Source organism: Ixodes scapularis, unplaced genomic scaffold (genome assembly GCF_016920785.2).
Source record: "Ixodes scapularis isolate PalLabHiFi unplaced genomic scaffold, ASM1692078v2 PGA_scaffold11__112_contigs__length_91849675, whole genome shotgun sequence".
NCBI classification, from domain to species: domain Eukaryota; kingdom Metazoa; phylum Arthropoda; class Arachnida; order Ixodida; family Ixodidae; genus Ixodes; species Ixodes scapularis.
Genome location: NW_024609837.1, coordinates 43,607,542 through 43,623,982, shown reverse-complemented (window position 1 = coordinate 43,623,982; position 16,441 = coordinate 43,607,542). Strand labels below are relative to the sequence as shown.

The 16,441-nt window shown below is 49.0% G+C and overlaps 1 protein-coding gene across 1 annotated transcript in view; it reads right to left on the bottom strand.

Moving 5' to 3' along the window:
- The window catches only part of LOC8025060 (phospholipid-transporting ATPase ID), a 95,117-nt gene that overhangs the window by 53,240 nt on the left and 25,436 nt on the right, over positions 1-16,441 (bottom strand). The window contains exon 2 of the mRNA XM_029973213.4: positions 14,511-14,607. Within this exon, the coding sequence (XP_029829073.1) occupies positions 14,511-14,547 (37 nt within the window). The 5' untranslated portion in view covers positions 14,548-14,607. The remainder of the gene's footprint in view (positions 1-14,510; positions 14,608-16,441) is intronic.

The window sequence follows — 16,441 nt, the reverse complement described above, 5'->3', positions numbered from 1 at the left end:
CTCTAAACAGCACCCACAAATATGGCGTCCAGTGAATACTCCCTATTAACGTGAATTACCGAAAAGACTACAATCGCGAGCCCATGGCTTTAGCTGACGCTCCCGCTGCACGAGCGCTCGTCCAGACGAGGCGCCATAAAAGGAAAGAAGCTGGCGCTCATAGCCTTCTCCGTGCGAAGCCACAAAAGTCATTCGTGTCATTTGTCTGGAACGTTTACATGAAAGTAAGACGGTGAACAGAACTCTGTTCCACAGCAAGAAGACCAGACCAGTCATGCAGTAAAGCATTCTTTGACGGCCAGGGTGCAATTTGCGCACGCGGTTCCAGCATTTGCATTTCCTCAATTTAGAGTTTTAATGCACTGACGTCCCTGACTTCCCAGAACTTTGCGAGCTCTACCTTTGGATCCGCGAAAGAACCGCGTGACGTTGCTCTTGATGCGAGATGCGGTGGATGATCGCCGCCTGTCCAGGCCGTCCGGCGTCGTCATGATCGAGGACTCCCTGGTGGTATCTCCGTTGACCGTGATACCGTCCTCTTCGTGGAGCTTGCCATAGTCCGACTTTTGGGGAAGAAAACGGAACAAGCACGGATCAGGACGCAATACTACACCGTACTTGTGCTTTTATGTGAAGAAGTCCATTCTTTCGAAGTGCGCCCTAGGACTTGCAAGTGGTGTTCTTGCCAGTTTCTTTCAGTGGCCACGAAGGCAGAGTGCTTCGGTGCAGTTTCCAGTGCAATAGCTACAGTTATACAAGCGTGGGTCAGGACACAATGTCTCAGTGTTTTGTGCTAGGCAGTCCGTTCTTTGACGTGCTAGGACATGCATGTGACGTCCTTGAGGAATTTGCCTAGTTCCCGTAGGGGCAGAGTGCCTCGGAACGGTGTCCCCAGCAGCAACTATAGTTGCACAGACATCGGTCAGGACACAATGCTCCACACTTCGTTTATGTCAGGCAGCCTGTTCTTTGACATGCTTCATAAGACATGCACGTGGCGCCCTTGGCAAGTTTGCCCAGTTCCCACAAGGGCACAATGCCTCGGAACGGTGTCCACAGCAGTAACTATTGTTGCAGAGGCACGGGTCAGGACGCAATGCCGCACACTTCTTCTGAGGAAGCCAGCCCATTCATTGACGTGAGCCCTAGGACTTGCGAGTGATGTCCTTGCCGAGTTTTCCCAGTTCCCATGAGGGCAGAGTGCTTCGGGACGGTGTCCAGTGCAGTAACTACAGTAGTTTCGTAAGCATCGGGCCAGGCCGCAATTCCCTACTTTCCTGTGTCAGGCAGTTCATTCCTTGATGTGCGCCTTAAGAGATGCAAGTGGTGTCCTTGCCGATTGCGCCCAGTCATCACAATGGCAGTGCGCTTCGGTCCGATGTCCGGTGTAACTAACTATAGTAGTTGTATAAGCAAGACCGGCCACAATGCCCGGCCCACATATCTTTTTCGCGTCAGGTAGCCCATTCCTTGACGTGCGCCTTGAGACATGCAAGTGCCTTGCTAATTTTGCGAGTCAGCACGACGGTCTAGTGCTTCGGTGCGGCGTTCGGTACAGTGAGGATAGTTATTTGTGGTGCATGGGCGGTACTGTTAATCAATGTAAGTGAGCCCAGCAGATTCCTTGTGCACTCCTCTTCAGCTCACTTTATGCATGCTGTGATAGATGCCTTTGACCACTGGCACCTCATTAGTGCTTTTACCAGTGCTCGCTTGTCTTTTATACAGTGGTTTACGTGGTTTAACGTTGCTTTGACAAACGTTTGCGCTAGCACCGTTGTTGGTGCTTCAGCCCAGTGCAGCTCTCATATATCACTAGCAACTCAGTGGTTTTACAAAGGTTTCGGTCGAGTAACGGGAGTTTTATGAAAGCTTGAAGAAGTGCTTGCACAAGTGCGTGACGATGGCACTTCCACCAGTGCTTCGACCATGCTTTGAATCAAGCTGCGGGTTTCAAGCGGATGCTCTGTCTGGTGTTGCGGCCAGCGTCCCATTCACTGAGGTGCCGATACCGACGGCTTTCCCTGGTGCTTTCTCCCCGTGGTCCGGACACGAATGCAGCTTTTGACACGTGCCATCGTGTGGTGAATCCATGCGCCATTTGTTCACAAAGCAACACACTTAACAAAAGCGATATATCTTCGTTTTCTTATTATGTTAAGCACTGGCCACTCACGGACAAGCAAATGATAGGAGCATCTACTTCCTCCATAATTTGCTATTTTACGTTCGTACTCACCAACTTAAAATACGTAGTGGTCATAAGTAGAAACGCGAGAGAAGAAATGTCACCTTACTTCTAGGGATTCAATCTGGAGACACAGAACGGGCGGCATCTTTGAGCTGTGCGGGATGCTTATGAGCTCTTCCGAGTTTGTCGCACATTGCGTACGACGAGTGCAACATATGTAAAGGCAGTGCCAAAGGTGCAGCACAAGTTCCACGCTAAATTTAGCGGAAAAACACCGTTACTCTTGCAATTTTGTTACACCTGCTGTACTCTGTCACGCCGTTCCGCCACACACTTCTATTATATACTTCTGTTACATTTTTGAGGACATTTATTTTTGAAACCCTCGCCCTACCCTACAAATACCCTCCCCTCCCCTCCCCCCCAATTCTCTCAGTTTTTTCTCAGACGTCTGGAACACCGCTTCATATACGGGCCAAGATAAACAACAATAATTAACAAAATACCCCCCTCCCCCCTTGTCCGCAGAATGCATCAAACAAAAACGTCAAAAGCAAACGTTCAACAACAAAAAAAAAAAAAAAAAGGAAAGAAAAAAGCTAATGCTTGCTGAAATAAGTCAAAACATAGGCGTGTTGCTAACTTTGGCTTCCTTCCCCTGTTCGTCTTATAAAAGCACGTGAGCCCTCGCTTCACCGCGCTTGTACGAGACGAACCACGTGCTCCCCAGACAGCGGCCGGTTTAGAAAACCCGCCCGAAGCGCCCCGGCAAGCGTGCTCTGCCGCATCATAGGGTAGCATTGCGGCAAAAACAACCTGTCTCGGCGCAGATCGAAACGGGCAGGAACACGCCCGGTCAACGACCCCCACGGGCCAAAGCTACGAGCTTCCCTAAATAATGCTTCGGCTGCCTTCTAGCATTTCCTCTCCCAGCTGGTTTCTCTAGCATAAACGTAGCAGCTTTGTAACCATCCACCCTGTCGTCATTCCAAACCACCTAGGCATCGTCGACTGGGGCTTGAGAACTCCTGCATGTTATATTTTGTGCAACGTTGTCGGGGGTAGCGTAGGTTCCGCAGTTCTCCAGCTCTGTCAAAGATAGTTGCGCGAGCGCGTGCGAATGGGACGGAAGACGAAGCCAGGTGCTCTCGCAGCCTTGCGGGCTTGCGGCAGTGGGGAAGCCACGTGATCCTCGACAACACAAAATAGGTAACGCCGAGTATAGTACTACGGACACCCTTTCAAACCGGTTGCATGCCTCCGCATCCATCAACTTCGACATATTCCAATGAGAGGAAAGAACATGATGGGAGGCGCAGAAAAAGAAAGATAATAAAAATGCTTGGTCAGTTAAGCTGGCTTCAAAATAGCCATCTCATGGCAACCGATCAGTGGACTGGGCCCAAGTCGCACCGTGGATATATTGAGATATTCGCGACAGGCAAGGCAAGCAACCGATGTCAATACTATTTAACCACGTATGTCGGACGTTTTATTTTCCGCCTGGTCTAATCACAGCGCAAGTTTTCAGCCAATGCGCTCTTATATAATGGCAAATTCCGCTGGTAGATTTGCTCGTGCGTTTAGAGCGGCGAATGTTAACTCGCGTTTGCATGTGCATAAAGATACAGAGAAAAAAGCGCTCCGTAACCGCTCCATATCTACCAGCGGAATTTCCCATAAGGCCGGCATGCCGAGATTCGACGATATCGTCTGCTACAAGACTGACGTCCCCCTGCTTTGTACCCTGAGGTCATCAACATTGAAACTCTCGAGAAATGATCCAACCGATTGAGCCCGTGATAAAATTCACGAACAGATCATAGGGAATTGATCTAACCACCTAGCTGTATAAGACATGTTTTGGAAATACGCGATATCTTAGGAAGACAGCACTCAGAAGTTAAACACGTCGCCAGTGGATGTGTTTTGGAACTACGCTCATGATGAGGACGCACTCACGTCTGGAATCTTCGCTATCGGGAGTAGGAGGACTCCTAGCGGGCGGTTGTCGAACCATCGTCGAGCAATGCGCCGACGATCTCCTCCGACTGGACGATGCACTCAACGACTCGCGTCGCCTGGGCAGCGGAGGCGGCGGAGACTCTCGCTTCAAGGGCATCAACATGGCGTCCTCCGCGCTCACACTTTGCTACGTCTTGCTATCCACACATACCGCACTCCTAGGATGCGCCACGAGGTCAGTTGCCCATACCCTCATCGTTATGCACGTACTACCCTGCCACCGAGAAGATCACATGGGGATCACAGCGCTCTTGCCATGTTGTCCGCACTCTCACTGGCACAACTGCACAGCCACACCGTGTAAACGGCCTCTAGGTTAGAATCACAGACCAGAAGCTAACCTACACACGAGGCTTGAAACTTTGGCCAGGTTCCTGTGTCATATTTGCCATCCAAGATGTCCAGGAGGGGCAGTCAGCAGCCCCATAAGAAAATAAGGTAGTATGTTGCAGGTCTTGGAAGACTTACTCGACTTGACGCACTATCCGCGAGAAAAGATCACGCTGGCTTTCCGACACTGACAAAGGTCGTCGTCGAGCTGAGTTAGCACACACCAGGAGACCATGGCTGACTCCACACATTTGGATGACGTCATTCATACTGTCACTGTTTCACAGAGCGGCCGCTTAACAAAATTTGTCCGCACTTTTTACCACATCACAAGCCACGGGCCTTGTAGTTAGTTGAGGTTCTGTACCGTACCCACACCCTTCGAAAACACGTCCGCAGTCACTCCTGTAAGAGTTTGAGTTCCGATGGCAGGAAGATGACGTAGTCCCTCGACCACATGACAAATGTTGCCTGTACCCTCTCTACCAACACACTGTCTAAAATAACACGCCGAATTCGCTTCCTCTTTGCCAATGTCTCCATCCTTCATAACGCGGCAGGCTACAAGAGGAAACACACGATCCCAACAGCTCACAAGAAATATACATAATCGTCGTTTATGAAAAGGCTACTAGAGTTTCCTCTCTAGGCGTTCGTAGCAGACAAGAGTCCGCACTCTCCCTTCATAACACTCACTCCACGGCTGGCGGCACCTAGCACCAATCCATAGTCTCGTCGTTAACGATAAGGCTCATAGGTTTCTTCTCCGAGCGCACGTAGCAGACAACGTCCGTATCCGTACACTGTCGTCGTTCATAGAAGGACTACTATGTTTCTTCTCCGAGCGTGCGTAGCAGACGACCTCCTTGGTAGCAGGCGGGCACCGGCCGGCGTCCGCACTCTCGCCGCACTACGCTGACTCCACCGCTCCCGCGACTGGCGGCAGTTGTCCGTGCTCTAGCGTGTCGCGGGCCCGCTCCGAGCCCGCAGTCCTTGGCATCGAAACCCGGACCCCAAGCCCGATAGACCCGTGGCCTGGACCGTTCGTCCAGCGTCGTTCGGTTCCCGAGGTCGCGTGTCTGTGTGTGTGTGTGCGTCAAAGCCGGCACCGCCACGCCCGTTGAACGAACCAACGCCTTTTTCCGGTGGAGCTAGCGACTGACCCGGCAACGAGAGCGAGCGAAGCTGGCTCACGCAAAAAATCTGAACACGGAAGTCCTACGCGTGCAAACAGCAAACTTCACCGTGCTTTTTGTCTCCATTTTAGTCTTTCGTTTTTGGGTAGAGTAATAGCACGCACCTCATTTTTGCAAACGCGATGAAAAATTGAAAAAAAAAAGAATTCCAGATGTTTTGCGATATTTAAACCGTTCAATGTGAACGTATGCGTTCTCTCTGACATTGTAACGAAACCGTCAATTAGAAACTTGCGACGTTCCAGAAAAACGAATAAAAAATGAAAGAAAATTCAATTAGGTTATATAGTCCGATGTGTCGTCGATTTGCTGTGAAATCTTCGAATGAATAATTAATAATTATTTACGAGAGGTCAAACCAGATGGTTCAAAAAAGAGAGCTTAGATTCGCATTTACTCCCCAACGTACCAGTCAAATCTTCCGAGTGGTACAACAAAAATCGTACATGCTTTTCACTCGATTGTCTGAAGCAACAATAAGCTCACGCTCAAATATAACTTAGCGCTCGTTGGCACTCAGAAACCTAGTTTACATACATCTATAGACATGCTTGTGAGGACCCAAGTCCCGCCTATTTTCTTCTTTTCTTTTCAAATTGTGTTCTCTTGTAACAATACATTTCCTAAACAAATCTCACCACCTCCGAGTTTGAAGAAAATAGTTAAGGGGGCGGTGCAACGATATTCAATTGGAATGTTTTTCACTTGACACGAGCTTGCTGGCACTAGTGGGACTCAAGGATACTCGCACGCAATGCCACTGACCAAGAAACTCCCTTGTTACGGTGCAATTTCAAGGACAGAAGCGAGTGTTTTCATTCAATCTCTCCTTCGCAAAACCTGATGACGTAGCTGGGCGGCAGCAGTACCGCCCAGTGACGATATTTGAATGCAGCTCATAGATTGGACCCGAGCATTGCGTGGACACTTGGGCTCGTGATAATCGAAAGCTCGAGAACCATTCGGGTAGTGTCCTGTGTCCAATCGCTGCAATGACGACAATAGCCGAACCATAACAATGTCAGGAACTCAGCGCGTGTGCTGTGCCTTGCCAAACCCCAGCGCGTGACTATGATCAACATTGGCGGCACATAATCGGCTCCAGATCACGTGGCCGCTTGTTCTGGCTGCGAGTTGAGGCGGTGAACCCTGCTCGTCTTTCTTTATTTTTTTCTGCGACTTCAATTGCGTGTGGTGAAAAACGAACGGGTATTTCACAGGTCATTAACGCCAGGGATCCGTTCTAAGCGGTATTTGAGCAAAATACAAAAATCGTTGCATTGCCCCTTTAAGTAACGAGTACATTATCTTCGAGGAAAAAAGTAATGTCCTTTTGGCAGTTGCGTCTACTTCACCTTACCAAAACAGTAAAAACCGAAGAAAGAATAAACACAAAACATAATACTTGGTTAATAAATTTTCGCGATAAATTGAGGCTATAGAAGGCTACGACGGAGAGGAGATGGCTAGTCCTACTTGCCAACGTAAGTCTGATGGAGGCCGACGTCCCAACTTAAAGAACCACGCGCAGGAAAAAGCCTCGAATTTATGCCGCCCTGAGTTGCCGGGAGGTCTTCAAACGCGTATTTGACTAATGTCGCGACCATAACCGGCACAATTTTTCTTTTATACATAAAATCAAAATATTCAAAGATAATAAAACCTAATTTCTCGGTAAAATAGGAGCGTATTTCGACCAGCATGTCCCCTTAAAATGCGTTCACAGTGCATAAGAAGCCTGCAGCGGAAGTAATCCTAAAGAGAAAAAGGCCCGGTGATTGGACCCGTTAGCTTGTAGCGTCGGTTGCGTCTGGACTCGAGCGCAGAACAAAAAGCACGTCAACCATGGACCCATGGCAACAGTGTGTCTTCATGGTCAGCCAGAAAACGCCGTTCTGGTCACTGGCAAGACAAGGAGAGCTAGGAGACTCTTTCGAATGGACACGCTCGAGCACGCTCACGAGACGCCTCACAGAAGGCGCGACACTGAACGATACTCCGACTCCTCTTTGTACCTTCCCCTCCTCCTCCTCAAGAGCTGCGCTCTAATTCGGCGTTACAGGGAGTTGTAAACGGCCTTCATTTTTTTTCTCATCCAGACAAAAACGCTTTCGGGTTTCGGAATGAATGTGTGCTGTTGTTTGTGGGATTTTTCTTTGTGTCACATTGCTTTCGGTGTTGCTGCGCAAAGGTAAATTCTACCGAAACGCCCAAAATTGTTCTTACCCGAGGGGCTGTGAACCAACACTCGGTTTTGTGGTTTTGTTTCTGTTATCCACGCGATAAACATCATTGTCATCATCACTGTCGACAAAATGCAACCGTGTCGATGAAACGTCGCTGGACATCAAGTATGAAACGTGTGCCATGAGCCTTTCAACGGCGAAGTAAGACGCCGAGTCTGCCAGGCCGAGAGTTTTTATTAGCGCACTAAAGTATTTAATTAACGTAAAGTTATTAACAAAAAAGAGCCCCGTAGTCTCTCTATATATTTTACGGGGTCTATTAATCCGGGAATATGTGCCCTTCATAATGGTAGACAGTTCTGGTAGACAGTTCAGGCGCCGTCCTCCTCCGTGGCGGAGGCTTCGTTCTGTCAGCACAAAAGCTCCGCAGGTGGGCGGCGGAGCCGAGGACGGAGTTTCTGGGTTGTTGACGTCACGACATACGTCCACGCACAACACCCAGCACCCGGAAATGGATATGGAAACCGAAAGCCGCCATCTTGTTTGTTGTTTACTTCGAAAAAAAAGTATAGGGAAAAAACTGGGGAATCCAACAGGGAACCGGCAGTGGCCTTTTTTCCCAAGGAACTTTTAGCTCACAGAGAACTGACAGGGAAACCACAGGGATTCAGCACGGATCCGGCAGATTAGACAGGAAACCTCTAGGAACCAGGAATTTGACAGGGAAACCGCGCGGATCCGGTAGATTCGACCGGAAACCTTTAGAGATCCTATACGGACCTGATAGGGAAACCAAAAGGATTTAGCACGAATCAAGCAGATTCCACAAGAAGCATCTAGAGATTCCATAGGGAACGGTTAGGGAAAACACAGGGATCCAACGGGAATTCGGCAGGGAAACCTCTAGATATTCCATAGGGAACTGATACGGAAACCAGAGAGATCCAACAGGGATCCGACAGATTCGGCAGGAAACCTCCAAAATCCTTAGGGAAGTGACAAGGGAACGACAAGGATCCAATAGGAATCCGGCAGATTTGACAAAAAACCTCTAGAGATCCCATATGGAACTGACAGGAAAACCACAAGGATAAAATAGCAATCCTGCAGATTTGACAAGAAACCTCTAGAGACCTCATAGGAAACTGACAGAAAAAACCGCGGGGAACCAATAGGCATCCGGCAAATTTGACAAGAAACGTCTAGAGATGCCACAGGGAACTGAGAGCAAAAATTGTTGAGGGACTCAACAAGGATCCGGAAGATTCGAGAGGAAACCTCTAAGGAACCCACTGGGAACTGACAAGCAAATAGGAATCCAAAAAGAATCCGGCAGATTATGCAAGGAAACTTCTAGGGATCAACAGATAAAAACCACATGGATCCAACAGGGACCTAGGAGATTTGACAGGAAATCTCTAGAAAACCCATAGAGACCTTACAGGGAACCAAAATGATACAAAGCAGATACCAATAAGGACACCATAATGCATTTACAGAGAACTTGTTGGGACCTAACAGACTCAAGATATACCCCAAAGGGAGCTGACAAGGAGCGACGAGGAACCCGACACGTCCGACACTAACCCAAGAGGATCCCTTCAAAAAGTGGTGAAGAGAGTAACGAGGCCACGCCTAGAAGCTTTGTCGGGCCCAATGACGAACCATAGAAACTTCGGATTGTTTCGGCAGTGACTGCGCCGGCACAGAGACCGCGCAGTGCACCATCGATGGCTGCGGAGCAGAAATATGGATCGCGATATTTCTGCCCACAAGAGAAACAACCATGGAGATAACAAAAATGCTTGTACAGCATAGGGATACAACCTGTATGACCACATATACATATACCCTTATCAAAGCTAAATATCGAACGAAGAGAATAAAAGAGGACGTTCCAAGTATAAACCTTAAATATAGGGTACGCCACGAAGCCCCTTCCAAATTGCTCTAGGTTGACACCCGTCAGTAATGTTTTTTTTTTCTTTTCTTTTTTTCCCTAGCGGGCTCACGGCGCGCAGTATTGGGTTTTTCGATCGATACTGGAACCATATCCATCGTCCGAGCGCTCTTTCACGTCAGGTGCTTGTCTCGTTGAGCTGAACATTCAAGCGCTCTGCCCCAGCCCCTCCCACTCTCCCTCTCCCTTTCGTGTATGCTTTTCTACCGCAATCGTCCTCTGTTACATAGATGATAGAACCGTGGAAAACTCGGGCTTCTCGGCACAAATAAATGCATACATCGGCAGGTAATAAACACCGAAAAGTGAGTGAGGTGTTCGGCATTCATCAATTCCTTCCTGGTATGCCTGACAGTGGTGTGAGCAAAAGAAAAGGCGAGGGGGGGGGGGGGGGGGGGGGGGGGGACTGCTTTCCACTTTTTTTTCGAACAAAAGCTTTCTGGCTGCTCCCCACTGGTTATAAGCGCTAAAAAACTGAAACCAGACGTGCGAGTAACTAAGTGCAAAAAAGGAGAATCTCCCTTCTCAAGCAAACGTTACACTAGCTTGATCATGCTGACGAAGACCGAGCAGCAGAGAACATGTTGCGAATGAGGTATGCACAAATTGTGCGTGTGCGACGACAGGGCGGCACATGACGTCACGCTGACACGTTCTATCACTGTGTCACATGTCGCACGTAATGTAATGCATGGCACCCTGGCGTCAATGTAATAAAAGTCATATTGAAGGGGGTGAAACAGCGCAAACAGACGAAGGACCAGTAAAAGGAAACACACAGACACAGCACATGCGTGTTACCTTTTAAGGTGTATCCACACGACGGACCAAATTGCTGTTTTGGTCCGCGGGCCGCGCATCACGTGATCTTACGTCACCGGTTTTCGAGGTCCGCCGGCGGTCCGCGGCCCGCGCTTGTGAGAAATGCCAAGCGACTTTTCTCGCCCGGACCTTGGCGACGGACCGCGGCGTTTTTAGTACAAGTGAAGTGCTAAGTCTGGCAACAAGCGGACTTTTGTTGTTTGAATTGGAATCCAAATCCAAAGTCGTGTTCTTTTGGCGCCAACTGTTGAAGACGAAGAAGACGAACCTTTTGTTGTACGACGATGGCGGCATGGTGCGACGATGCAACTTTTTACTTCATCGCGCTCGTGGAGCTATTCCCCGCTCTCTGGGACAATAGATGCATGCCTTTTTCGGTTCCCTTAAGTCCTCCTCGTCGTCAATAGTCAACGCCAGGACCACCGCGGCCAAACGTCTCTTTCGTTCAACCTCCATCTTGGCTCCTTACAAATAGCCTCAAGGCAGCTCGCTGCATGCGTTTGGCGGAGCTGTGAGGTCGAGGGTTAGACCGGCCCGTTCACTCTGTCGTCTGCTCTTTTGGTCCGCCGTGTGGATGCTCATTGCAGCCGGGCAGCCCAGGGGCCGCGCATCACGTGATCAATCGGTCCGCGGCCCGGTCCGTCGTGTGGATACACCTTTACAGGTGCTTCGTCTTTTTGCGCTGTTTTAACCCATTCAATATGACCCTCAACCAACTCGCCCAACTTTACACCTTGTCATAAAAGTGTCGGATTTCTTTTCGTGCTATTCGGCGGATAAACACATTCCGCGTTAAAAGACTGCACGTAATTTGCATATTCAGCCAAAAATGGCCGGTAGACAACAAAAAAATTTCAAACGCTTTTTTTTTTTTTTTTTGTCGGCGCCTGCGCTGTTTTGCGCTAGTGTCAGCGCTGACTCAGAGCTGCAATGTGCGTGTACGCTTAAAAAGGCCAGGTCACGCGCAGTGGAGCACAGGGTACGTTAGTGCCGCGCTGTACGTTTCCACAGCTGCCTTAGCGAAATAATACTGCTGCGTTTTCACACAGTGTAATGCACTTGCGTGCTATTCTTTTCTTCTTAATGGTACCAAAATGCAACATCAAAACCAGGCTGACAAATGTCGAGTCTAAATCAAGCCTAACGTTTTCTTTGTTGTTGTTATCGTGAATACTAAAAGAGCGACAGTGGTCGGGCCGCTCAAAACCTCAGGGACTCCGTTGGCCATGCAAAACTGTGCATTTGGGATTTTTTTTATTTTTTTATTTGCTTGCTCGTGAAAGCAGCATTTTTTAAATTCAATATTTTACCGCCATTGGTGATTTGTAAAACGCTCAGCTGGCAAGGATCATAAATAACAGTATCGATGTAGTAAAAATATATATATATATTTACAAACGATAACCTCAAGATGGTTATCTTTTGTAAATATTTTATTTTTGTACTGCGCGAGTAGTGGTGACGCGAAAGCGGACTAGACAACGTCTGCTGTTTGCCGCCGACCTTCCCCCTGCTTCGAAGATGGCACCCACCAGGTAATCTCGTTCCCACTGTGTTAACACGACCGCAGCGCCAAGTGTCACCCTCCGTCGGCGCGGCGATCGCTCGTCTGAGCTAATCTCATTCAGTGCCGACTGCACGTAACCTGTCGCCGAAATTGCCCGCTGGCGTATCGCGCACCCACGCAGTATATACTACAATAAGCACCGAGAAATATCTTGTAGCAAATGAAGCGCCGATTCATTTCGCCGAATTTGGCCCAGAATAAACGCCGAAAACAAACACGGTGTGTATCGATACATACATTCACAGGAGGTGTAGATCAGTCTAAACGCGCAGTTATAGGCCGCTAAACAACAACAGAACTGGGTGAAATATGGATTTTTGTTTTCTTTTACATTTTAAGCGTGCACATTTTGCACCCGGATATCCAGACAGCAAACAGCATTTGCGGTCACCAATGTTTTTATAGTCACTGGGCGGACGGAGGCTAATGGCCGTACCATTTAACGGGCTGTAGCTTGCGCCACCTAGACTAAAAACGAAAAGTACGAGTCATCGCTTTGCCTTTTTAAAGCCAATTTGCTCGCCCTCGGCCTTTTTCTACCACTGGCAGCGAAACGCCGGGAGTGACCAGTCCCGGACATCTCATTATCGCTCCTCAGCCAATCAGGTTGCTGCATGAGCCGATGAAAACACCGAAACACCCATCACGAAACAAGAAGCTGACAAAAGACCACAGACCAGCGTCTGCTCGGTTCCATGGGCGCCGCCATGTTTGTTTATGAAGACTGAACATTTCCACTATGAAAAACTCCGTTTTCTTAATTTTCGCACATAGCGTAGTGAAAGAACGTCACAAATGCGTAGTCACGGAGCTCCAAGAACAACAGCGATGCCAAGAGTGCTGTAAAAAGCAATAAAGTATTGTTTCCCATCTCTTTACAAGAGCCTGCGTTTGAGATTAATTCCCATTTTTATCGCTGGGCGCTAGGGTTTTGGAGTGTCCGAAATCTGTACTGTTTTGCTGCGAGAACATGGGAACCAGAAAGCGATTAATATGCCTAAAAAATGTTGTAATATAAGAAAAGCGTTCTTACCGATCTGCATATTAGTTGTTAGGCGGGCGTTCTTCCGAATACTTTTTTCCCCCCAAGATGTGCTTATCACAGTCACCGTTGGGGTAAACAAACAAACCAGCGATCGTCAGGTGCTGGTTGCCATGAATACGCTTACGCCGCAGATAAGAGAGGAGGCAGAAAACTAAGAAAACCTCAGAGCACGGGGGAAGACATATCGGTTCGTACAAAATGTCAGCTCGGAAGGACATCCAGATAAGACGGAAATTGGACGGATATATATTCAGGACGGAATCTTCTCTACACAGGCCCCAGAAACGTAACGAGCGAATCGTTAATTACAGACCAAAACGCGCCTATAACGTCAGGCGGCTGCGGTGGTCCTTCTGTTAACAAACAAAACCTGGCAGTTCGACAACGGAGCCATGAAGCGCCCGGTCGCAGATATGGAGCGCGAGGATCTGGTAGCAGAGAGCATTTCTCGGGGAACCTGGTATTCAGCGCACAGCTTTTGCAGCGGCGAGGTCTTGAAACATTTTTGTTTGTTTGAATGAGTTTATTTGAGACCAACCCACAGAAAGGCTCAGGGGACATGGCTAAAGGCACTTTAAAGTGCCTGTCGAGGCCACGACACCCTTTTTAAGACCCGATGAGAAAAGAAGCGGTAGCGTGAGGAACGCGAGGAGCACGAGCGTGCATTCCCTCGCTCGGAAGAAGTGTTATTCGGCGTCTCGCCGCAGCGGGGTAAACGTTACATGGCTCTCCTCTCATCTGTTGTCTACCGCTCTACCTTTCCACTTTCGGCCCTTGCTTATCAAACATTATCATTCTATTTTTTTCAATTCCACCCTTTGACGCACACAACTTCCATAAGGTCACATAATTATCAGCCACACATAAGGTCACATCCAGCTAAGTCAATTCCCACAGCACGCCACTCGCGGTTCTCTTGGTTTGTGTCCGTACACAAACCAAGGCGCGGCGTCCCATGACGACAAGAAAAGAAATCGCTTGGCTGAAATCCTCTGTAAAATGCAATCAGGTTGCAATCTTTATGGGGGTTTTAACGAGCAGCACTTTCTATCAGAATTAAGCGGATAAATGTGACGTCACACGACGTTGTGACGTCACGCGACATCATGCGGTCCGACCAACACGACCGGGAAAGGTCCGGGGAGATGTTCCCACACAAAGCAATCGCTTTAACAAGTGTCGACTCACCTTGGCAGACCTCCCGATCCCAGCACGCAGTGCCCATGTCTGGCCGCTGTCCTCAGCCATCCACCGCTGCGCCCTCTGGCATCCAGCGCCGGAACGCCTGCAGAAATCGTGACGTCCTCACAATTAACGCTCGTCCGCCGCACCACTCCTATGGTGCCTGGAACGCATCTCTGACTGGTGCGTTTAGCGTCCTATCCCACCCACACATCAATGGTGGTCCCGGAGTGGCAACAAATGACGTCACACAAACCGGGGTGTAACGCTGTCAGATGTCGCGATCCTGGCGGTTGGTCATAGAGACGCAGGCCAAAAGCACGAACGAACGCGAGAGTCGCTGTAGTCGCGGCGTCCCACTCCTGGCCGCCGAAACTTCCATGAACTGTCAAACTAGAGAGCGACCTCCAGCAGGACAAGTGTCTGCCACCACCGCTGCTGGGACACCGCCAGGATTGTGACCGGCGACAGGGCGACACATCTATGACGAAAAAACAGTTAGGGGCGCAGGCGAGCTGGTGTAAGTTTACCATATTTTAGACCACCTGAGACTGGGTGGAAGAAATACGACGACGTCTCTTTTGAGACGTCGTCGTATTTCTTCCACCCAGTCTCAGGTGGTCTAAAAAATGGTAAACATCTATGACGTCATCGGAGAGAAATCGAGGGACCACTTTTTCGCACACGGAAACCACATCAGTCGGAGACCCGTTCCAGGCGCCGTACTACTACTAGCGTCAACTCGGAACGTTCATATTACAATACGTTAGTCACATTGAGAGCCACTAGATTTACACTTCAGGGTAACGACACCTCAGCCATCGGATGGATGGGTCATAACGGCTGTACCCTTTATAACGGGCGGTAGCTTGCAGATGGATGGATGGAGTTGTTTTAATGGCTATACCCTTTGTAACGGACGGTAGCTTGCGCCACCTATAGTCCGTTGCAAGTCAAGAAGGTAGGGCGAGAGAAAGCAAGGACGGTGAGGAGGAAGCAGACGGAACGCTAAAGAGAGGAAAACGTTTCCCCCTCTCCTTTCCAGCGTTCCGTCTCCCTCTTCCTCCCCGGTTGTCCTTTCCCTCGCCCTACCTTCTTGAGTTGCAACGGACTATAGCCTAAGTCTAAAGAGACAAACATATGATTCCTTCCACCCCACTAAGCTAATTTTCTTCACTTATCACCGGCAGTATGGGATATCACCAAAATGACCTTTAAAAAATCGGAGAAAAAAAGAAACCATCACCCCCTGCTTTTTTTCACCGGTGAGGGAGTCGCCAATTTTCCTCTGGTCGAACCTTGTCGGCGTTACCCCAGCACCGGACCCACTAGGGGACAGGGTTGAGACTCTGGGCCGGAGCCAGGCGGGAGGGAGTGCCAATTTTCCTCTGCACCGCCTGTCCCCAGCTCCGTTTCACGACAACTTGGTGAACTGTGGAGGCTGCGGCCCCCGCGACCCAATAAGGGCGCCGGAGCAAGACATGTGGTAACACTCCACGGTCGAGGACGCCCTGGCCTCGTTACCGCCACCGCAACAGAGCCCTACGCGACAAAAAGTAGTTACAGGGTTCTTTTTTTAACGGCAGTTGAACCCGCGAGAAGATATGAAGAATAAATAATAAATAGCAATCACAAATTTCAGAGAACCTTATTGTCCGTGTACACCTGCTGAAGAAACCTAACCAAATCTGCATCTAAGTTATACTCCTTCAGCTGACCCCAGAGTTTTTCCTGGCTCACATTATCGTACGCTCCCTTGATGTCCAAATAGGCTAACCATAAAGGAGTTCGGTTCTTTACTGCTATTTCTGTACATTGCATGGTGACGAATAAGTTATCTTCCAGTACTCTATCTCTTCCCTCTTCATGGTTGCCAGTTACCTGACGCTTTGTCTGAAATCGCAGGAAGCGCTTTTGCGTTCTCCAGAAATACTTAA